Consider the following 25435-nt stretch of genomic DNA (forward strand, 5'->3'; position numbering starts at 1 on the left):
TTGTTCCCTACATTTCTCCTGCAACTGTCTGAGGGAGAATACCATCTCAGTTGTGGACCTATTAGCTCAAAATCCACACTGTGATTCTGGAAAGACTCTGTCTGCAAGCACTTGGAGTCTCTTCAGCACAACACGGGCAAGCAACGCTGAGAAGAGAGATGCCAGGATAGTTATTGCAGTCGCCCCGGCTCCTTTGTTCTTATACAATGTGACAATGTTTGCATCCTTCATGTCCTGTGGTACTCCATCTTCCCTCCAGCAAAGACAAAAGATTTCATACAGCTCAGTGGTGATGATCTCTTTACAGCACTTCAACAGGAATGTTATCCTTTCCAGGTGCCTTGCCAGAGGCGAAGGAATCCAAGGCCACTTTTATTTCTGCGTAGAACAGATATGCCAGCCATGAAACCCATCATTATTGTTTCAAACATTTTATTTAATAGATAGTCCCTTTTTGAACTTGTTCTCTTGAGCCGTATGTTTTAGATTTTGTGGAATCCAGTCACATTTTAATTTGATTTTGTTTTCTGTTTGAAAGGGCCATTCATAAGTTTATCATGATGGACAAGAGGTATTGGGAATTCTCTTGCTTGCTCCCCGCTCTCCCTTTGTTAGTTTTGAGTGTCAGGGGTGTTTAAAAGCAATTAAGCAGAGCTTAGGTTTTCCCATTTCTTAACATACAGTATGCAATTTTAAGAGAATTTGTCCATGAATTTGTCATGGCAATTGCCTGACAATTTTCAGTTCAATCCTCAGAGCATGTTAACTTGGATACTTAGCTATAGTCTGATCAGGATCCATTGTCTCCCTTGACTCAACAATAGAGAAACTGTGTTCTGAGAAGGAAAGGAGCTAATTGTCTTACACTTGCATTAAGTAAGGAAAATGTGCCAGATCAAATGAAGAGGCAGAGTTTTATTTCTGAAACATTTTCACATGTCTGTATTATTTACCAAGTAATCACCAAGTATCTGAATTTTCTCTAAAAAATAATAATATGCTGATAGCAGCATATATAAAGATAGCAGCACAGCTGTTTAAAGATTTCCTATGCCTTGTTTCAATCATCAATCCAAATAGAGAATGCAGCCAAGAGATCACAAGACTCAAACTTGGAGGGGTTTGTATGAGTGAACTAGAAACTATGTTTAAGAGTAACAGTGACCAAAGTCCTGTTTCTTAGTATAGTAAATTATACTGATTGAATCAATCAGAATTTGGTGAGTCAACTCTTCCATAAGTTCCATTGATTTAAGTAGCCTACTACTAACTTTAGCATAATAGTAATGGTAGACCCATTTGAATAACTGGAACCCTAAATCCTCATTGATTCAGTGAACCTACTCCAACTGTGACTTACTAAGTTAAACAACAAGATTTTGGCTAAAGTGTCTCTTTAGCCAAACCAAAGCCAAGAACATACAGTGTGACAGTTTGGTAGTGAAGAAAACTAAAAGGGAGAAAAGATCAACACATTAGAAACGTGTTGGAGATTATGCAAATAGATCAGTGGTTCCCAACCGTGGTTAGCCCAAGTATTCTTGGATTGCAGTACCCAGAAGCCTTCACTACCAGCTGTGCAATCCAGAAACAACTGGGGTACTCAAGGTTGGGAACCGCTTCAATAGATACATACCATGAACCTTCAGAAAGACTAATAAGTGGATTCTAGATAAAATCAATCCTGAACTCTCTTTTTAGAAGCAAAAATAATTAAACTGTCATACTTTGGGCACATCGTGGAAGGAAAAGACTCACTGTGAAAGACAGTAGTACTGGGAAAATTGGACTACTGCATGAAAAGAAGAAAACCCAGGGTGAGATGGATTGATTCCATTTCAAAAAGGAATCCACAGTTTTTGCAAAACCTGAAATAGGACTGTTGATAAGATCTTTTGGAGCTTCCTAATTCATAGGGTCACCATACATTGGAAAAGACATGACAGCACAAAGGAATAGCGACAATATCACAACCTATGCTACTTTCACGGTCTTATAGCATATCTGAAAACAGCTATCAAAACATTTCATATGGATCCTATTCTTTTTTTGGTAACAGCAAACACATTCTCTGTAGGATAGATCCTTCAGTAGACCCATGTTTTATATTGATGAATTATTTTATGTGTGTTTAACTATTATTATTTTAGGAAAACAAATCATGTATCTCCCTCTATGACTAGGATCCTCAGTGTACTTGGTGTTCTCCTTTGTTAATTTAAAATCATTTCACTCTGACTGTATAGTCGGGCAATGGTTTGCAGTAATCAAGACCTGACTGAAGCCCAGAAAACTCTGAAATAAGATAATGATGCAGCAGGATAACAAATCAATCTTGCACACTGTAGATAAGATTATAAAAGAAAATTGCCTGTGCTTACATAAGAAATGTTTTCCATATTTTGAAGGAAAAAATGGGCATTTGGTGGTCTGGATTAAGGTGGAGAGAGCGACGGAGAGTTTAATTCAGTTCATGTTAGTGACTATAAATGAGTGGTGCCTCGACTTACAAACATCCCTACTTACGAACACTTCGACTTACGAACAGCTCCGCTCGCAAATTTTTGCTTCAACTTGTGAATGGAGCTTCAACTTACGAATGGAAAAAGGCAGGGGGAAAAGGCAGGCAATTCAAATTTCTAACTGTATGTGGCGACAAGGTTGCTTATTTGTACTATAGCTCTTTCACTTTCGGCAGTTTAAGAGTGTATTGTCGTTGTCGGAGGCTTGGAGCTGCCTCCTTCTGCTTCGGAGTGAGCGTGTGTGTGTGTCTGCAGGGAGGTAAGCTGCTGTTTTCTCCTTTTAAAAACTGTTCTGGGTGGGTTTTGGCTGGGGTGGGTATGTTTCTGTGCTGTATTGTTGGTGGCTTTGCTGTTTATTTTTGGAGTTTTTTCTTCTTAAAGCCTCAGCAACGGAGGTGGCCTTACTGTTTATTTTTGGAGGGGTTTGGGAGGCACTTTTGCTATAAAGATACTGTGTTTACTCATTCACATTCATGAGGCAAAGTCCTCTAGAACAGAGGTTGTTAACCCCCTGTCCGCAGCCTGGTGCCGGTCCATGGCCCAAGCTGGACTGGGCCACGAAAACAGACCTCCCACCCCCCTGCATGCTCTCCCCTCCCCACAGCTGCTTTGCACGCGTGCCAGCACTGCTCCCCCACCCCTTCACGCATGCACCCAAGAGCACGCACCTGCTGGGGGGCCACCTTCCTCAGAGGCTCAACCAGTCTGCGGTCCCAAAAAGGTTGGGGACCGCTGCTCTAGAAGCCCACAAAAAGGATATCTTGGGTCCACAGAGTCAATGTAGGGATCCTGAAATCTCACAATTAAGTCACTAACCTGGATGCTCTGATTAGCTCAGTCCTCAGCTGACAGATGTCAGGGAAGACAACAAGAGCAGTGTTTGGGGCTATAACAGTAAGGATGTTAGGTACAGAATGGGGACCATTTCATGAATGGCAGTGGGATGATTTGTGCTCACAACTCTATAATTAAGCTCACACATTAATTCTATAAACTACTGTTCAGGTTAGCTGTTTATTTCACACACACACTCTACATGCACACACATACTACAAGGCATGTGTTTTCACACTGGCATACTTGCTGAAAGTCATGAAATGCAAGAATAACTGCAAGACCTCCTTGGCCTAAGAAACACGGGGTGGTCCTTTTCCCTACAGACAAAGGCTTCATATTCTGATATGAATTCTATGTCATGCTGTGATAAAATCTATCTGTCTTCAGAGAGAGATGACTAGTTAAGTATTGAACAAGAATTTTCATTTCCTTTTTAGCTGATGTGAAAAATAAATGCTTATACTTGGCTGTCCTGTACTTAACTCTGGTTATTGAAAATCACTTACTAAAGGATTTATTTTCAGATACTGTATTTAATCTTGATCTGTGTCAAAAAGGAGTAGTAGCTAATTTCCACTGTGAATGGTAGTGTAAGGTATAATGTGTGCTGATATGGAGTGAGAAGTGGACTAATTAAGCAACATTTGTTGTATTAGAAGAGATATGCATTATTATTTTCTTTAAGCCAGTTGTATTTGGTATTCATTTGGCCCTTCAATAAGAATGGGACTCCAGCTAGACCATGCAAGATTTTTTATTGGATTAGTGTGGGATGGTGGAACAAGGAGTTGTTTGTCAGTCACAGACCTTTTAATAAGGTGCAGAGATGTCATTTCTCCCTGCAGTGTAAAGGCCAAATTAGATTATTTCTGTTAAAAACAGTTGTTGGAGAAGCCGGTGAAAGCTTCAGGATGGTAAGGAGGTCCCCTTCCATACTCTTGCTATGGTCTTACCAAATTGTTGCCTCTCTGAAACTATTTTAATATCAAAGGATGTTGTCCTGACTTTTAATGTCGATAGCATGTTCAGCATCATTTACCAGAATTCCAGAACAACCAGCATAATTCTTTCAAGCTATTCCACTTATTTTTAAGAGTGCTTTAATTTTCCATGGTCTTACTTTAAATAATCATGCATAAGATTGAGTTCCATGCAAGAGTGTCCTCGGGGGGGGGGGGGACTGTGTGTGTGCGTGCGTACGTGTACCTAATTTGCATGATGCATCCATATAACGCACACCACTACAACACAGTCTACGGGCCATTGTTAAAAGTAAGCATTAACAAATCCAGTTAATATTCTTGAGTGCACATGAAAGTATGAAACTTCTCTTAGCTTGAGTTGGATAGTCCTGAGGTGGGCTCTCATGGCCTCTGAAATGTTTCTGGAGTATACCAACTCCCATAAGAACCCACTATTTGCTACATTGACTAGGGCTGATACAGTACATTTGAAATCACAGTTGTTTTTGTTACACCTCTCTATGGACATGCATTTCCATAGCTTTCAGATGAGATTTCTTTCTAGTTAATTTACACTAGCATATTTATATATTTGCAGAATAGCACACAGGTAGAAAGACCCACGCAAATTACTGTTGTGTTGTCTTAGCACTTTGTTTTGAATGCTTGTTTCTCAAGATGTTTGCATGCCTTATTACTCATTCTATTCTTTTCTCCTCCTCTTGTGCAGTCTAATGCTGGAGATGAACAGACACTCATGGTAAGCAGCAGCCAGTATACTTTTTTTCCTTATTGCTAAAAGGTGTTTGTTATTTGTGTGTATGAATATAATGGCAAATCTGTGAATTTGTAGAAATTTTCCAGAGATAAAATTAAAATCATAGTTGCATCAAGATTTCCAATGCTCCCCTGGAGTCCATTCTGGCATTTTCTCAATCCTCCAGAGTCTAGAGAACATGGGGGAGGATGCAAATGAAAAGACACTCTTCCCTTACTTCTTGTGCTTACAAAACTGCTTCCAGAAGCACAATGGTAGCTGGCCAATAGATGTTAGTGGCAAGTGAATGTATGTACCCAGGACCCTGTGTTTTGGTCTGGCTTTCATCAGCAAGCTCCACATTGTAACGCTTTGCCTTTCCACTTCCCCTTGTTGGCTTTCAGTCAAGGAGCCCCTGTTTTCTCCCTTTCCCTTGAGAAACCCAAGATGTCAAAGCTGTCAATCTGAGTACCCATTTGGGCAGGAACCACTGCCCTTCTTGCTTGCGCAGTAGCCAGGAAGGCCCCCTTATCTCCCTTCCCAAAGGAAAGGAAAGTATGGTCCAGTTTGGTGCAGGTCCTCTGAGCTCCACAACCAAAGGAACGGGGAAGGAAGCATTAAGGGAGACATTAGTTACCATTCAGCCAGGAAGCTCCAGCTGCTCCAGCTCCATGTTGGCCAAGACTCACCCCTTTCCTTTCCTTTCCTTTCCTTTCCTTTCCTTTCCTTTCCTTTCCTTTCCTTTCCTTTCCTTTCCTTTCCTTTCCTTTCCTTTCCTTTCCTTTCCTTTCCTTTCCTTTTATAGAGCAGGAAAAAGTGGTGGGGAGCTGCATGGGTGAAGTGTTCAAGCCACATCAGTAACACAGCAGCCAAACTCGTCCCCAGCCAGATTCCTGAGTTTGGACTTGGGCAAGGAGGTGCCTACTACACAACTGCTTAGATCAACTGGTTCTCAGTTTTGAGTCCGCAGATGGTCTTGGATTACAGCTCCCAAAAATCCTGGCCAGCAGAGCTATTAGTGAAGGCTTCTGGGAGTTTTAGTCTAAGAACATCTGGGGACCCAATGTTTGTGACCATTGGCTTAGATTATCTGTTCACATCTGTCCAGCTCCAAAGCAGAGAAAAAGAATTACTTGGCTCATTACAAGCCAAGGCTTGCATTGATATTTTGCCAGAATAAAGGCATCTGTCCTGTTATTGAATTGCAATGGCTAACTCATGTTCATTTTACAAACCTCTGGTGCTGGCAACCATTTCTCCCGATGAATAGCAACAGGTTATTTGGAGAAACCATTCTTATATATAGACTCCTTCCCCGCTTCTTTGGACTAGCAGAATTTTACATTTGCTATCTTGTGTTAGCTCTATTGGAATAATAATGAAACACTCTTACAACTGCATGTTATGATAATCTTTGGTACTTGGCTACTCAGGTACCTGAGTTAAATTCTCATCCTTGTAATTCCAAACAACCCAGATATGTAAATTACAGCCTTTTCTTTTGAAACATGTGGGCAGCAACGGAAAAATTATTTCTCCTTTACCCACAGCACCTTCCCAGGGATTTTTAGGGAGAAACAGTCACTGGAATAGAATGCAGCATAACTGAAATCTGAAATGCTGCTTCCCAGATGGAATATTTTCAGCTTCTGTTATAACATCTCTTTGACACTGATCGCTTGACACTGGGGTATAAAGTGATGGTATAGAGCAGTGGTCTGGGAACAGGGTTAATTACCCCAAATGGGGTAAAAATGAAAATCCTGGGGATAATGAGCAGAGCCTACCTTGCAGGATTTTGAGCATAACCTTGCTAGCATGTGAAATGAGTGCAATTGTACAGTAGTTGGCACATTCTTTGGCACTTCCCTTCTTTGGGATTGGGATGTAGACTGATCTTTTCCAATCCTCTGGCCACTGCTGAGTTTTCCATTGATGATGATAAAAAAGCGCACTGGTCTTTGATATTGGGCTGTGGCACCAGGGTGGGTGACATGACCTTTAGCCTTTTTTTGTTCCTTTTTGCACACCACACACAGAATGATTAAAGTGGTAGGAAAACCCCCCCCCGTCAGCTATCAGCTCCCCAAGAGGATGCTTGATCGGTCGGACAGAGAGTAATTAGGAGATTGTACACCCTAAAATGTGCTGAGAGAGTCCCATAGCTCAGCTAGGCGTGTTCAACTCTCCATCTTACAAGTCTGCCCTAACGAGAATACCCTTGTACCTTTGGATATTACTGATAGAAAACCATGTGTTGGCTGTCTCTAGCAAGCATGTCATTGCTAGCACCACTCTGGCAGCCACTGATGATGATTAAATCCTGTGCGAGCTAGCAAAAATTTAATGCAGCTTGCTAGGCACGTTGGACACCTTACTACTCCCTATACCACCCCATGGCTGGAGTGCAATGTGTTCCAGCAAAAATAGTGCACATCTTTATCAAATCTGGTGAATCCTGCTAGTTTGGTACATAGCCTGGCAGCCATTGATACTTATGATATATCCTCCTAGTTCGGTACACAGCCTGTGTAGATTCAATAATATTTTGAATTCAAATAATGTATGATTTCCTTCCTTTCAAATCAAGGGGGTAATGTCAGTGTATATAAATTTTTCAGGGGTAAAATGTAAAAAAAGTTCCCTGACCCCTGGTATAGAGCAAAGAGATTTTAAGAAATAAATAAACAAAACATCCCACCTCCTTCTGTGTTCACTTGAACCCTGCAAACTGCAGTGAAACATGGCAAAAGGTGGGATTTTGATGAGTCATGTACTGCATTTGTTGCAGTTATCCTGGATTAATGATTGTAATGTGGAATCTATGGAACAATCTAAATACTATGGACTAGAACCTACAAATCTCAACCAACAGGATCTGGAAAGCAGGCTCTTGATAGCACTGTTACCTTAGCCTTTACACTCACCATTGGTTTTCCGTGTTGTCTGACTGCTACACACCATTTTGCTGTGTCACATTCCTAGGCCTCATATTTGGGCTCTGAAATCTTGGAGAATCAGATGCTTCTGCCAAGCACCAATTCTCAGGAACCAAGAATCATCAACATTCTATAGATTTGTCAGGATTCTGTTTGTTACTTGGCTTTCTTCCCATCTGTTTCCACATCCACGTATCAGTTCAATACAGAGGTCAAAAACATTTCTCCCAGAATGCTATAGCCAACATAGCCATCTGTGGCCATGACACAGAATACCACTTCATAAATATGGTTTCCTTGTAAAATAAATCCTTTGTCTTGAGACAAGAACAGCTGTTTGATATATGTTATAAAGCACTGTCACCTTTTCATAATATATGAAGCTATTATGCTTCCTAATCAAACAGTCTCCCCCTCTCTATTTTTCTCCCTTCCCCCTTCTTTAGACTAAGCCACGGCTCCAGCGTGGTGGGAGTTCTGCATCTCTTCACAACAGCCTAATGAGGAACAGCATTTTCCAGCTTATGATTCACACCCTTGACCCACTTGCTGAAGGTATCACTGTAATGACTTTCTGTGTGATTTTGTTCTCTCTGTAAATTCCTTTCTTCACCAGCCAACATTTCTTCTTCTTTGTTCTTTGTGGGCGCAGTTCTGCAGGGTGTTCTTATTAATCCTAGTAGAACATGCACACCTTTACAACCCCACTATGCGTAGATATTTAGTGAAATGTTTGCTTTATTTATCATAGGCCCTGGTGAAATTTTCCCTCTTCCTTCTGCTTGGTTTAAAAGTAAATATAGCCCGGCATGCATGTGTGTGTATGTTCTTCTGATGCTGTGGCTTAGATTTCCAGCAGATAAATATGTATTCCAAAATAATGTCTATGTTGGCAAAGTTTGCATTTCTCCAGAAACATGACTTAGTCATATTTTACCACTGATATTGATTGTTCTAATGATTTCCAAACTCAGGTGACTGCAAAAAATTGCACTGTGCTGGAAGCACAAGAAAATTAAGCTCTAGTTGTGAAGAAGAAAGCTTTCTAAATCTCTTTCTAATTGTGAAAGTTCATAGTACCTGAGATTGAGAATCTATTAATTTGTTCTTATTACAACTGAAGTTGATAATCAACATTGTAAAAGAAAATGGTTTTACTCTTTTATTCTCTGTCTTCATGTGTCACCAAGTACTTCTGTTGATGCTTTGTGCCATTGAGTCAGAACTGACTTATAGACAGGGCTTGAAAAATTTTAGAATGTCTCACCAGTCAGAAATTTCACCAGTCAGCATGACTATAGCTTGCAATTTATGTTTAAACTTAAATTTAAACTTAAACTAGGCACTTTCTACATAACAATGCATACAAACCGAAAATAAATATACCCTCAGACTTGGGTTGCTTTATTACCTGTGTGCCTGTGGGGTAATGAAGCTTGTATTTTGAATGCCTTTCTTTTGAACGTCTCCAGCAAAAATAAAACTCAAAGCAAGAGCACCTGGCCTCTTAAGGAGCCGGATCGGTCGTTGAAATTGGGAGCAAGGAATCTCCATATTCTCCAGCATGGGACTACAGTGGTGCCTCGCTTAGCGATCGCTCCGTTGAGCAATGAAATCGCTTAGCGATGGACTTTTTGCCATCACAAAAGCAATTGCTTAACGATGGTCCCTATGGGGAAAATTCACTTTGCGATGATCGCGGGGAAGCGATCATGGCAAAGCGACCCTTTTTTAACAGCTGATCGGCGGTTTCAAAATGGCCGCTGGAAAAAGAAAATGGCCGCCCGCTGTTTTGCCTCACTTAAGAGGTAGCGAAAATGATGGCGCTATGGAGGATTTCCATTGAAAGGTAAGTTTTAAGCCCATAGGAATGCATTAAACGCATTTTAATGTGTTTCTATGGGCTTTTTAAAATTGCTTAGCGATGAAATTGCTTAGCGACGTTTTTTCCGGAATGGATTAACGTCGCTAAGTGAGGCACCACTGTATTTTGCATTCTCCTGCATAGCTATATATCTATGTGCTGCTTGAACTCGCGAGAAGAGGGCTGTTTTTCCTTTTGCAATGGGAAGGGGGAGGGGAGGACTGCAGGATCAGAGAGAGAGAGAGAGATGGACTGAGGGTAAGGAGGCAAGGAGGGAGGGAGGAAGTTGTGGCTCATCAAGCAGCCTTTTTTTCACTTGTCACAGATGAGTGGATGAGTGGATTTTTCAAGCTCTGCTTATAGTGATCCTAATAGGGATTTCAAGGTAGGTGAGATATTTAAGGAGTGGTTTCACCAGTTCCACTTCCCTAGTGAGTTTCCATGGCTAAGCAGGGATTCGAATGCAGGCCTCCTGAGTCTTTGTCCATCACTCCATCCACTACACCACACTTGATTATTAGAAATGATATTATCTTCCTATGTTAAAAAACTAACACAGGTTTCAGAGTAAACGCATCTTAACTAGAAGAGATCCACTGAAATGAAAGGGATGTTTTAGTCACAAGTTTGGTAGTGATACATTCTATTGATACACAACCCATTGATTTCAGTGAGTCCCCTCTAGCTGGAACTAACACTGTATTTAGATCACAGTGGATGAAACCTGTTGCCTACAGTAGTATATTACACAAAAGTAGACATTAAATCAGCAGGGATTTGGTGAGCCAACTGCTCTGTGAGATCCATTGATTCAGGAAATCTTTGTAGTGCAACTTTGCTATATTAAGCAACAGGATTTCAGCCCCTCTATTGTTGGGTAATTTTTAAAACTGCATATTGTGAAAGGAGACACACTCTTGAATTCCTGTTCTGATCTGGAAAATCTATAATGTTGCATGTTAGCAAAATTAATAAATTCTAAATTAGCCAAAGGGTATGCTGTTCTGTAGCAGAGTAACAACCACTTCTTAAATTAGCTGGGTCACTGTGGCCAGGGAAAGTGATATGAGGTGAAGACTCTTTTTTCTCCACTCCTCTGTGTGTGTGTTTTTTTTTTAATGTTTGGCAACAATAAAGAGGGAGCTAGCCATACAACTTCAATCTGCTGAGCCATGGGCATATTGGAGGAACAAGGGAGCTTAATACCTTGTAGTTAAATGCTTATAGTCTGATCATGCTGAAAGCAAAACACATGAGTGCTGTCCTACCAAAAACAACCTTTGCTTCATGTCTCTCCTCCTCCACAGAGGAGCAGAAGAAGCTTTCAATTTTCTAGATCTGGTAAGTGGCTTCTGCTGTCTGCTTAAGCCATTTGTTTTAGTTCGATCCCAGCAATTGCACATCTTGGGACTGAACCAAAACAAAGGGATCCTAAGCACACCTAAAACAGTAGCTCCTGACAGCAAATTGAAAAGGAATGAACACATCAGGGATGGACTGGCCTATCCTGGTTTCTTTGAACTAGCAAATGTGCCTAGCTTTGCTTGGCTTAGAAACCCACTAGTCTCACCCACCTCCAAGTACAGTGCTCTTCTTCCCCACCTCTGTGATTTTTGTTTCCTTCAACTCCAGTATTCAAGCCAGTAATCAGCCTGTTACTGATGAAATAGAAAAAGTAATTACCTTTAACTAGATCTCTTTAAATCTCCCCACCAGAATAGCCAGTTAACCTATCTAGCTCTTTGTTTTTGGAAACTTAGTACAGTATCTGTACAAAACCTTATGTTTCTAGCTTGTGTCTTTTAATTAAGAGGACTGGAGAATCCTCCATTTCAAACTCCCAGAACAACCTCACTTGACAGCACAACCATTTGGGATCTGAATTACCCAGTTATTTAGCCTGGGAAGTCAATAGTATTTCTGCAAAATGTCATGGTTTTTGGTCTAAGGATTCCAGCACGAGGCTGCAACTCTGAGAATTCCTCCCTGCCCCATATAGCATGATCTAAAACTCACCCACTTACTTCAGCTGGGACTTCAGTAGTGTCTGTGCAAAGTTTCACCATTCTAGCTCTTACTGGCTGAAATTCTCTTGCTTAGTGTAGTAAGTTACAGCCACAGTAGGCCTGTTGAATCAGTGGGGTTTGGTGAACCAGCTCATCTGTAAATTCTGTTGATTCACTGAGTCTATTGTACTTGAAATTTATTATACTAAGCAACAAGATTTCTGCCACTACAGTATTTAAGATATCTTACAAGACAAACACATGTATACACATGCATAACATTTGGTTGTGTGCTGGTGGATATAGTCTGTTTCTTCCCCCTTTGTGCGAACAAATAAAGGTAGAGATGAGACAGTAATTTATTTTACATTCAAACCCAGGATCCTTAAGTTATTGCTCCCAAACACGTCACCCAACAGTAAACCTTTATTTTTGTAAGGTAATAACAAACATTTTTTTTTAAAGTTGGCTTGTGATCAAGTTTGAGACCAGTAAGCCAGGATGCTGGCTTTGGATATCACACAAGCCATCCCTTTCTGAGTAGTTCTATCTCAATACACAAAGTGGGAAGCAAACCAGCCTGCTGTTTGTTTACAATGATACAGAATAAGCCGGGAATGTGGCTTATCATTTTTATAAATGTAATTGAAATTCTCAGGAGCAACTACAGGTTTCTCTTCAGCTGTTTTTTGTTGGACCTATTCCACAGTGTTGGCTTCTGAAAGCTTGTCCTTTCACCTAATGACACTGTAGAGCTTCTTTTGGATAGAGATATACCTATTGCAGGAAGCTATGACTTCAGGTACTTGCAAATTGATCCGTTTTTCAGGAAGAAACCTCACACCCTTCTGCCTTAGCTTTTCCTATCAATTACACAAAGGAGAAGTGGGATATCTGTTTTTGTCCTTGAACTACTACTGAAAATACAGGTGGAGTGGGAAGAGGGGGAAACCAGTTGGAAATACTGTACCATGTTTCCCCGAAAATAAGACAGGGTCTTATATTAATTTTTGCTCCAAAAACACATTAGGGCTTATTTTCAGGGGATGTTTCATTTTACAGTCATGTCATCTTCTGGTTGCTGCACAATGGTGGAGGGTGGGGTTTCCCTTAACTGGGGCTTATTTTGGGGGTTGGCTTATATTACGAGCATGCTGAAAATCATACTAGGGCTTATTTTCAGGTTAGGTCTTATTTTCGGGGAAACAGGGTACAGTGGTGCCTCGCGCAACGGTCGCTCCGTAGAGCGACGAATCCGCGCAACGATGCCCTTTTCGCGATCGCAAATGCGATCGCAAAACGGCACCTAGATAGGGGGAAAATCACAGAGCGAAGGGCGGTAAGCGGTTCGCTTACCGACCTTCGCTTTGCGACCCGCCCATCAGCTGTTAGGCGGGTCCAAAATGGCCGCCGCGCACCCCAAAATGGCCGCGTGCAGCGTTTTCGCGCCCTCGTTCAGCGAGGGGAGGGCGCGAAAATGGCTGCTGGCCATAGAGGAACATCGCACAACGGTGAGTATTCGGCCGAATTGGAACGCATTAAACGCTGTTTAATGCGTTCCAATGGCTTTTTACTTTCCGTTGAGCGATGTTTCACACAGCGAGGGTTAATCCGGAACATTTTTTTACCTTGCTGTGCGAGGCACCACTGTACATTCCTTCAAGCTGAGGTAGCACATTTGGTAGGTCAGTTGATACCTTATCATGACAGAGCGTGTGGGGGATATAATCCTCATCCATTATTCTTTTCATCAGAGAATTCTCAAGCCATAGCTTTCTGGTTGAAAGCTCAAAATGACTGAAGATTGAATTCCCAGCTTCTGTCGGGTATATATTAGAAATAAATGATACTCTAGTGGCAGAGATGGTACTGATTTACACAGAGAAAAGGACACTTTGTACATGAGAATTTTTATGTTAGAATAAGAAGGAAGCTTTTATTGTTACATGCTTTGGGATAATTTAGCAACATTTCCAACTCTGAAGTAAAATCGAGAGAATATTTGCAGGTTTTAATTTGTTACTTCACTGTCAAGAGATAGTTTCTCCCTGACTTTCCATTTTAATAATAGATTTGCCATTCAGAAGATAAAATTTTTAATACTTCTAGATTTTATGTTTTTTATGTGGAACCTAGAAGATGTAGAAATGACTTTGTAGAGAATAACAAGTTTTAGAGTTGCCTGGAATAATTGCAACAAGGGAAACTACTTAAAAATCAGATACTGAGATGAATTTGGAGATGCTTGTCACTGATTGTCTGATTTCATTCTGAGATTAACTCTTTACTGGGACAATGTCAGCTATGATGAATCATGGGCTTCCGAGAATTTACATAACTTATAATCTTGAGAGGACTTCCTGGGAGGTGTGACATGTTCCTCAGGTCTGCTTTTCCATAATCTAGAGCAAAGCCTTTAGCACCATGACACTAAGTGGAATGTCCTTTTTTCAGATCTTGATAAAGATGCCTGGCTCCCCCAGGGGTCCTTCTCAACAGTGATGGAAATGGCACTGGTTACTGTAGGAAAAAAGAGGAAGGGGAAAATCCCTTCTCCACTTCCTGCCTCTGGTTGGTGGTTTCTCTTGGATTGTATTCTCTTTCAGTTCACAGAGGGATAAGTCTGGATCTAATTCAATTTCTGCATAGTTTGAGGACGTGGACTCATATCTGTGGCATCATCAATTTCAGTCAGGTTTATTAAGGATGTCACCCTTAGCCTTGAACTGATGATATTGTTTATGTGTATTTTCAATTAGTAGCAGTTCCAGTGGGTTAAGGTTATATCGTCTTAATGTTGTTGTTTTTTATTAGAGTTATCTATGCTCACCTGAACCATGCTCCCTCCCACATTCTGTCTGTCAGATTTGTAGAACCTGGCTGAGAAATAATACTGGCAATTTGATACCTATTAAATATTTCCCTTGTAATCTCCGAAGTATTGTTTCAAATTTTCCTTCTGTCCATTTGAAATCACCACAGATTCCAGGGTATGATCTTCTGCTTCTCCCCACCACCATATATCATTAGTTATACTGATTTTAAATAGTTCGACTGGAATGCCATCACCTCCACTGGCCTTGTTGTTAGCTGGGCCTTAGAAAGCCTGGCTAACAAGGCCAGTGGAGGTGATGGCATTCCAGTCGAACTATTTAAAATCCTAAAGGATGATGCTGTTAAGGTGCTACATTCAATATGCCAACAAGTTTGGAAAACTCAACAGTGGCCAGAGGACTGGAAAAGATCAGTCTACATCCCAGTACCAAAGAAGGGCAGTGCCAAAGAATGCTCCAACTACCGGACAATTGCACTCATCTCACACGCCAGCAAGGTTATGCTCAAAATCATACAAGGTAGGCTTCAGCAGTATGTGAACTGAGAACTCCCAGAAGTACAAGCGGGATTCCGAAGGGGCAGAGGAACTCGAGACCAAATTGCCAACATGCGCTGGATTATGGAGAAAGCCAGAGAGTTCCAGAAAAACATCTACTTCTGCTTCATTGACTATGCAAAAGCCTTTGACTGTGTGGACCACAGCAAACTATGGCAAGTCCTAAAAGAAATGGGTGTGCCTGACCACCTTATCCATCTCCTGAGAAACCTATATGTGGGACAGGAAGCAACAGTTAGAACTGGATATGGAACAACGGATTGGTTCAAAATTGGGAAAGGAGTATGACAAGGCTGTATATTGTCACCCTGCTTATTTAACTTATATGCAGATTACATCATGCGGAAGGCTGGACTGGAGGAATCCCAAACTGGAATTAAGATTGCCGGAAGAAATATCAACAACCTCCAATATGCAGATGATACCACTCTGATGGCGGAAAGTGAGGAGGAACTAAAGAACCTTGTAATGAGGGTGAAAGACGAGAGTGCAAAAAACGGTCTGAAACTCAACATCAAAAAAACTAAGATCATGGCCACTGGTCCCATCACCTCCTGGGAAATAGAAGGGGAAGATATGGAGGCAGTGACAGATTTTACTTTCTTGGGCTCCATGATCACTGCAGATGGAGACAGCAGCCCCGAAATTAAAAGACGCCTGCTTCTTGGGAGGAAAGCAATGACAAACCTTGATAGCATCTTAAAAAGCAGAGACATCACCTTGCCAACAAAAGTCCGAATAGTCAAAGCTATGGTTTTTCCTGTAGTGTTGTATGGAAGTGAGAGCTGGACCATAAAGAAAGCTGACCGCCGAAGAATTGATGCCTTTGAATTGTGGTGCTGGAGGAGACTCTTGAGAGTTCCCTGGACTGCAAAGAGAACAAACCTATCAATTCTAAAGGAAATCAACTCCGAGTGCTCATTGGAAGGACAGATCCTGAAGCTGAGGCTCCAGTACTTTGGCCATCTCATGAGAAGAGAAGACTCCTTAAAAAAGACTTTGATGTTGGGAAAGTGTCAAGGCAAGAGGAGAAGGGGACGACCGAGGATGAGATGGTTGGACAGTGTCATCGAAGCAACCAACATGAATTTGACACAACTCCGGGAGGCGGTGGAAGATAGGAGGGCCTGGCGTGCTCTGGTCCATGGGGTCACGAAGAGTCAGACACGACTAAACGACTGAACAAACAAACAATACTGATTTCATTCTTTACAAATATTATTTTTCTTCTAATTCATTATTTGCATATGCCTTTCTTCTCCTTTTCTATTATTATGCCTCTTTTGGATAGTAACTAGAATTTAGTAATGCCACAACTAAAGGAGGGCAAATGAATGAAGAGGCATTCAGTGAATCAACTCCTCTCTAGTTGCGAGTTATTACACATTTCAGCCAGTATCTTCCTTTTCCACTTGTCAAGACTTTCCCATTTCCCTAGATTAGGGATAAGCAGCATTGAGCATAAACCCTAATTCCAAGGATTATTAGCTTGAAACAACTAAGGATACTTCTGCACCCCCAGGATGTTGTCATGTAAGCAGAGGCAGTTTGAGGTACGCTGGTCTTCAGTATGAAAGAACTGTGTTCCATTAAACCTTCTTACTCCATCACCACTCAGAGTGCGGCACACATCAGAATGCAGTCATTCTTATATGCTGCATATATTTCAGGGTATAGTTGCCTGTCACTACACAGCCGCTGAACAGTCAGCCCATACCATGATGCAGATTCTAACATGAATTTGATTATTTACTCAAATTGAGTAGATAAGTGAGTAACTGAACTGCATTCATGCAAATGCACCTACAGTAACAGGCTGATAAAGCATATAAAATAGTTGGATGACTCTTGTAGGCTCTTAACTGATCATGCCCTCACAATCTCTCAGGGCATCAATCACACAGTATCATAGAATAGAATCATAGGGACATTGGAGGTTGTCTAGTCCAACCCCAAGCCCAAGGCAGGAGACCTCATACCATCCCGGACAGATGGCTGTCCAATCTTTTCTTGAAAACCTCCAGCGATGGGGCACCCACAACATTGGGAGGCAAGAACTTCCACTGCTTAATGGTTCTCACTATTAGGAAATTCCTCCTTATTTCCAGGTTGGATCTTCCTCTGAAGAGTTTCCACCCATTGGTTCTTGCCCTACTCTCAGCTGCAATGGAGAATAAATCGATGCCCTCTTACCTGTGGCAATCCTTCAGATATCGGAAGACTGCTATCATGTCTCCCCTCAGTCTTCTCTTCGCTAAACTAAACATACCAGTACAAATGTTGGGAGCTGTGGATTTTTTTTAACACTAAGATTATATTCAGGCTTGAACAATTGCTTTCCTGTCCTTCCACAAAAAATTTCTGAAAAACTTAAAAAATATATATCACAAGCCGTCCTTTCCTTCACTGTTTGTCTTCTGAAGAAGCTTTGTAGGCCTGTGTTTCTTTGACCATGGTGCTGCAGCAAAAGCTATGTCAACAATATGAATACAGGACAGAAAGCAAGGGCTGGTTGTTCTTAAACTGAGTGGTCATTCTTGCAAATACAGGAAAACACAGGCAAGCTACATTTCCTTTTGTGAAAGAATCAGATTTTTCAGCTCTTCGGTGGTTTGCAGAAAATTGTGACAGATTTTCCAAAAAAAAAAAAAAAAGAGTGATATGAAAATATGCCTGAAATAAGCATGTTTTTAGAAGAGAACAGGCAAGAGCCACTAACAAAGTAGATGAAAAGCAATTTGAGTGTTTTTATAATTTCAACTGGTTCCATTAAAAGGGGGAGGATAACATCTACAATTCTATTATTTAGTTATTAATGTGTTAATCTTCAATTTTGTTAGTCACTGATAAATGCTCAGAAAAATGTTACTGAAGGAATATTGGAACTTAGTGATGGGTAAGTCAGAATGCAAAAAAAAGTCTTAATTTCTTACTGCTTTGCATCTCAACGTTTCTCATGAGTATTTTTTTAATCATTCAGAACAAAAGTGTGAATAGAATCTCAATAGCAGTTTGGGATAAAGTTTGAAATTGCATTTAGAGAGTTTTATTTCCCATATAGTTTCAATGTATTAGTTTCAATGTATTACAGGATATTATTTTATTTTACAGTGGCTTTTCCTTTTGTTTGACAAGTAGATGAAACTCTTCAACACAGATATTTTCTTTGCCTCAGTCCTTATTCTCAATTTTTTTTAAAAGCGTAGCTTATAACTGAACTGCATTGTGGAAATTATTTTCAAAAGGGAGGTTTTGCATTTCAATACCCGTATTATCTGGAACAAAAATATTGTGCTCCCAGGCCATTTGTAGGCCAGATGGATGTGCTAGAATCATTATGCTTTAATTGCTTTTGCGAGAAAGCTCTTACCTCTTTCTGAACCAGGCTTCAGAAATCAGACTGAGATGACAAAACAACATAATTTCAAGCATGGAATGCAGTTGTCTGGATTACATTTTCTTTAAAATATGCTTGTTCATATTTCTATTATAGTTTTTACAATAAATAAATGACAATTGAGTAGAAATAAATATATTTTAATATAGCAACAGTAAATAATAAATAAAACGTTTAATCTATGATATCAAATCTGCTAACTGCAGTGAAACTGAATATTGTGAAGAATTGCAAAAACACAAAATTGAACATCCATAAAGGCATAAATCTAATGTTACATTAGCAGCACTTTCTTCCCATCCCTCTCACAGGCCTTCAGCACACCACAAAACTATAGTAGAGGATTTCCCAGAGCAGGTTTCAGCAGCCATGGAGTCTCCTGAAAGAGGGAGAAGAAAGTCTTGATCTAGCCCATTATATAGCTGGGATCTGGTACCAGCCTTTCACAGGCAGAATAGTGGCATCCAGTGCAATCAAGTGGGAGGGGAACTCCCCTTCCCTATTGCCATTTAATCATACATTTTAAAAAAACCTACTTGGGAAGGTTGAGATTTCCTGGAACAAGTTTTCATTGTCTCTGAGAGCTGTAAGGGAGGCAGTTGTATCATGTTGTTGATACAGTGCTCATGCCATGTTAGAATTAGGCTTTTGTAAGTCAGAATATTAGTGGGCTAGTGTTGTGGTTCCCAGCTGCACAAACATTCCTTTTTATGATCAAAGAACATTGATGTGGGAAGGAACCACCATTCCGTACCTGCCTACATGATCCCTGGATGTAAATTTTACTGGAGTTGTGTTGTCATTTCACAGAGACAAGACATAAAACTCATTTTCCTGCTACAGCTTATTGTAATATGCAGCTTAAAGAATTACACTGTTTGTCTCTATCATAAGAGCCTCTCTTGTAGGAAAAAAATACATGTGCCATTTCGACAAACTATGTTTGTGTACTCCGCAGAAAGATCATTCCTGTGAACTGTATTACAATGTGAAAGCATGTAAATTATTTTCAGTGTCTGCTGGATCCTTATCTCTGTGTCTTTTACTGTGATGTTGTAGAGCTTGGATCATATGGAAAACTAAAATACTGTATTATGACACAATGACTAAAGAAGGTAAGAAATATTTTAGAATTTTGTGTCAGCGTTTTAAAACTTTTTTGAAAGTGTCATTACTTTTTCCTTTTTGAGTCCTTTTCCATTCCTCTCTGCATGACTCACTGGCATCGTGTGATGTGCTGCAATACTTCTTAACATTTTTATAAACACCTCTTAATTTTTTTACTTTGCATTTGCTGTTTTTCCTTTAATATCATAATGCAAATACAGGTGGTGTTTTTATAGCACATATTTGGACCATGTATTAATATATACATAACATATAGTACATATTTTAAAAAATTAATTCCTCAATTAAATGTGTTTATGGTTATCAACATTAAGACTTCAGAAGAATTGTTAATCAAACATTTTGTCTCTGACATTTTGATTTTGCAAACACATATGTTGGAATATTAGAACTTTTGTTGTTGTTCTCTGTCCACAAGCCTCTTCCCATTTACAGTGACCCTGTTAGCATTTTTGAGACCTGAGATATCCAAAGAGTAGTTTATCATTGCCTTGCCTCACCTTGCACAATGAGTTCCCATGGCTGAATGTCAGTTTGAACACAGGTCTCCTGAGTCCTAGTCTGGTTAACTATCCACTACACTGCGCTGGCTTTACTGTTTATTTCTTTGTGCAAAATATGCCACATCTTTCTCCCAGAAATGAAAACCAAGGTCTAGTTTCAGTAACTCAACAGAAGTGTTCATCGTCTGTTCTCAAAAGAGAGAAAAATCTCCTGCTGGAATGAAGAATTGGAATTCAGTAGTGTCACTATGTAGAAGCAGCAGCTTTTCTATCCATAGTTAGATAATCTTTTTTTAGTCCAGAACAACTCATCCTTATTAAGACAAATGAGGTCTTGCTGCCTAATACAGAGGTCCCCAACCCCCGGTCCGCAGCCTAGTGCCAGTCTGTGGCCTGAGCCGGACCAGGCCGCAGAGACAGACCCACCCCTGCACAGCCCATTTGAGCCTGCATGCGCCTGCGCCCACATGAACGCTCCCCCAGCCCTTTGCGCATGTGCATGAGTGCCCCCTGAGCACCCCCCACTCCATTGCACATGCGCACAAGCGCAGGGGGTGCCCTGCCTTCCCCAGCCAGTCCGTGGGGCTAAAAAGGTTGTGGACCGCTGGTCTAATAGACTGAGTCCTAAGTAAGCAGATATTTTGTTTCCTCTTTAGAGGTCACTTTTGCATTTGGAAAAAGCTGATAGGAAAAAAGTGCTCCAGTCTATCCCAGTTTTGAGTGAGGATGATTTATACTCAGAATTTCCTTGTCTTTGTGGTGGGAATAGCACCAACCATAACTTTTTTTTTCCTCATTGGGGAATTTCCTCCTTTTGATTTAAGGAAAAGGAAGTCTGAGTTTACTGAACAAAATAAAGTAAGAGAAAAATGTTTTACATTGACATATCAATAAGCAATGCAAACAAACAGCAACAGAATAACATCTTGGACTCACCGTACACAGTAGAACAACTCTCAGTAACATCTAGCTCATTCTCTAAGGAAGCCACAAGGGATGTTCAGTTCTTTTGTGTTTTCCGACTGCAACCCCCAGACAGAATTGTGAGTTGCAGCCCAGAAAAATAAATCTACAGACCTGTAGGTTTTGTGCAAGCACCCCTGTCCCCCACAACAGCCAGAGTATGTCTTTCAGGTTATTTACCTCCATTGCAGCTGCTCTAAGCATTGGCTGCCTTCTCTGGCTTATGGTTTCTGTTTTTAATTGTTTAAAAGAAGTGTGCTGCAGCGGTTCCTGGGAGCCATGGTTTGTTGGGAGGCATCCTCTAGAGCAGTGGTCCTCAACCTTGGGCCTCCAGATGTTCTTGGACTTCAACTCCCAGAAATCCTGGCCAGAAGAGGTGGTGGTGTAGGCTTCTGGGAGTTGTAGTCCAAGAACATCTGGAGGCCCAAGGTTGGGGACCACTGCTTTAGAGCTTAAGGGACAATGAGACTATGGCTCCCAGCATCCTTTGCGCCCAGGATTGCCTGATTCCTGCTCGTTGGTCATGTGACAGCAGGGATGGTTGTGTACAGTTATGCAGTGGCTAAAGATAGACTCACTTTACAAGTCCCAAGCATTCTGGCAAAAACTTGTTGGGGTGAGTTAAGTTAAATCAGCAGTTTTTGAGCTGTATTTGAACAAAATGGTTTTTCCCCCAAGCTTTTCTATAAGGAGCTTCATAATGACATATAAACTTCATTTAAAAAAAATAGTTTGCCCTATTAGCACCTGTATAGAGGTGGGCAATGTCCAGAGTTTCAGGAGTGCACATGCCTTATCCCTGGACCTGGAATATCATATTCACTTCTGGTCACTTTTCAAAAAAAATCCCTCCTTGTGCTCTAATGACCAATTTCAAGAGAGAGGGGGGTTATTAGGGACAGGAGTGTCAAGTGGCCCCTCAAATGTGACACCATAGCCTGCACATTACCAAAAGGGCACAAGGCAACTTTATGATCCAGTTTTTCACAAATGTGAAGAGGGACCCTTTGGCATGAGGAGGTACCAGAAGGTCACATGTACTAGGAAAAAAAAACCCAGCCCTGCATAGAGAACCTTATGAAAGTTGCTGGTTATTGTCTGTCACACTTTTCATTCACCTGAAGTTATGGTAAGAGCCACGATTAGACTAACGTCTTTGATAAAGTAAAGGTGTACCTTACCATATGACCCCAAGGTTCTCTGTAGCACTGTGGACTCCTGTAGCAAATGCATACACATTCCTGAGCAAATGAATGGATGTGCAAAAACCTCCACAAAGCCAGGAAGCTTGAGACACACTGTCAGTCATGCCAGCCACTGCAGTTACATAACTCAAGTGGAAATAATGTGTTCTAGTAATCTTGGAAACCAGGGTCTTACTGTTTGTCTGTCTACTTGGAGTTTCTGTGTTATCTTCAAATGCAGTTATTCTGTTTGTGATGTCCATTTAACATACAGCTGGGCCACACACAGATTGGCCACATGTGGGCTGCATGCTCCTGACGTTGACAATGCCTGATGTTCCACTGCCATATTTGCCTCTGTGCTGTCAAATATGGATGGTGCTGATTTTTCACTTTAAAATAGGTTATGCAAGATGAATGCCTTTACCCTTCTGACAAGACTGGCAGTGGTACCTGGATGCGGTTTTAGCAAGTTTATGGGCCAAAGTGTGCCTCCTATCTAATAAGACTTGCCTGACCTTAACTTTACACCCTTCAGAGGGTTACCCAATAATTTCAGTGTTTTCATTCTGAACATTAATCCAAATATGAATGTGAGGAAATACAATTTCCTTCCTTCAAAATGCTTACTTACATTTTGCTAAGTAATAAAAAAAAATAAACAGCATTTGATAGCTAAATGCTGGCCCGAGTTTTTGAGTGCTCCTTATAACTGCTTTCTGACAGAAAACTAAGGCAGGCAGTGTTATGGTAGAAAACAAGGAGAGGTCCAGAGGGACAATTTTCTTCCCCCAGAAAACTGTACAGCATGGCCCATTAAACAAAAATGAAAAATGGGGGGGGGGGGGGGAACCTGCAAGTGACCAGATACATAATTGGTTTTGAAAAACTGGGGGATTTATGTTAACTAGTATTGGAGAACTGCAACTTATTTAAAAGGTGAGTTGCTGCCTCTAGAGGCCTCAGACGTGGCCAGACTTTCTTTTGCTTGGGCTAACCATTTGAGGGCCATGAGGGATCCACAGAAAGAATGCCAGGGAGATGCCTTTTGTCTGGTTCTTCAGCAAATCTTTGTAGAATTGAAGTTGAACTTAATCCAAGTTAAGCAGGTGGCAGTGGAATGGCCCTGAGATCACTGATGTCGCTCATCCACCTGCACCCTTTGTTGTGAAAACATAAGAGTGAGAACTTAAGGAATGGCATTAGATAATGTTTCCGTTTAGCCTAAGTCTACCTTTTTTTCCAAATGTAGCCTTGCTCTGTATTCCAGAGAAAACAAAAATGGGGAAGAGTGGCTTTTGAAACATTTATGACCCAAATAAATTAATATTTCTATGCAGCGGCAAATCCTGACAAATCTTATTTTGCGATATTCCTCCACATTTTTTGCCTTTTCAGGGCAAGCCACGGCAGAACAGTTTAAATGCAGAAATGGAAAAATGGGAACAGCAACTACCTCACATAAGAGTTTTTTGCTATCTTGTAAATGATGGTCATTCTCATCTGGAATGTCCTTGAGTTATAAATGAAAAATGAGTTTTCTTACTGTTCTTCCCATCCACCCACAGCTGAATGAAAGATACAACTACACTCGGGGTTTTCAATCAGAAGGGCACTTGACTGAAGCAGAAATCAGTGTGAGAGAGGGAATGACTGGATCCTGTCCCCTCAACTGGTCATCTTGCAAAGACTCCTCCAGTTATTTTTGCTTTTACCTTTGGGAGGAAAAGAACATGCCTGACTCTGTGTCTGTTTTGACTGAGCAGTTTATGTTTGGAAAACACTGGTTTGCTGATACAACATGGGATTTTGCTGTTGAAAGCAGCTAAGGGAAAAATGAATTTCTGTTCTTGTAGCTGAAAAATCCTTCGGCCACACTCATGTTCCACAAGGTGGTTCACTTCCAAATAGCTTGAAATGACAAGGGGCATTGCACAATGAAGCATGGCCTTGTTTCCTGGGGATGGAAGGATGAAGGAACAGCAATCTCATCTATGTGATGCATGGACTTAGCTATGATACATACTGTACTTAGAACCTATTCTTCTTTGGGCATCCTTTGTTACTATGAAAATAATTTTCAAGAGTAATCCATTGTCACAAGCTACCCCATGAACTTCAAGGATGCCCCTACCCCACCTTCTCTATACCAGTTCTCAGAAATGTTATTGCCCTGCATGAGAAAAGCAAAATTCAGGTTTCCTATCTGTTTCCTTTGCATAATGCACCCCTTCTATCCCTCGTATGCTAATCACACACCTTCTTGGCTTTTGGGAGCACTAGGGTTTAACCATGGCACTGTAGCAACATCTTAGGAGAGACAAAGTAGTTCAGGAACTTTTCATGTAAACTCTCCCATTACCCCTAGTTTGGATAAAGGAATGGATAGTTTTAGAAAATGACAGAGTACTAAAAACTAGAAGGACACAATCTAAACCTAGGGTGGCATGCTTTCCTATAGTATCAAAAAGCAAAAGACCATAAACAATTTAAGAACCATATGATAAGGAAAGCTTTGAATTTGGCAGGAAAATTACCAGAAAGGTCCTGAATGGGTCTTGCCAATGGAAGCATTCTCACAACCAACATTAATGGAAAAGAGGAAACTCCTGAGATAAAGGGATTTGTTAAAATAGGACTTAAGTATGAAATCAAGGAAAGAATTAGAAGAACAAGGTATAATACTCAACTGGTGGACAAAAACGCAAAGAGATTCGTATACAAGGGATAATTCAATAGGCTTTTGTAAGGAACAGACACCATTAAATAAGATACTTCTGAATATAAAGGAAAAACTAATTAAAACTTACAATTATTTACTAGAATTAAAAATGCAAGATGAAATAGATAGAATGTATGATAAAATGGGCCCAAAATATGGGCCACAGTATTAACCTGGAGCCATGGTCACAAGTATGGGAAAACAATATTAAGTTAACAAAATCATAAAGAAAATGTATATATGATGTTCTACAGACAGTA

The 25435-nt window shown here is 40.7% G+C and overlaps 1 protein-coding gene across 1 annotated transcript in view; it reads left to right on the forward strand.

Moving 5' to 3' along the window:
• SLC24A2 (solute carrier family 24 member 2) overlaps positions 1-25435 on the forward strand; it is a 135473-nt gene that overhangs the window by 69270 nt on the left and 40768 nt on the right. Inside the window, 4 exon segments of the mRNA XM_072988874.2 lie at positions 5052-5081; positions 8464-8572; positions 19735-19760; positions 19763-19790. Coding sequence (XP_072844975.1) covers positions 5052-5081; positions 8464-8572; positions 19735-19760; positions 19763-19790 — 193 coding nt within the window.

This window comes from Pogona vitticeps, chromosome 2, assembly GCF_051106095.1.
Source record: "Pogona vitticeps strain Pit_001003342236 chromosome 2, PviZW2.1, whole genome shotgun sequence".
In the NCBI taxonomy this organism is placed as follows: Eukaryota; Metazoa; Chordata; class Lepidosauria; order Squamata; family Agamidae; genus Pogona; species Pogona vitticeps.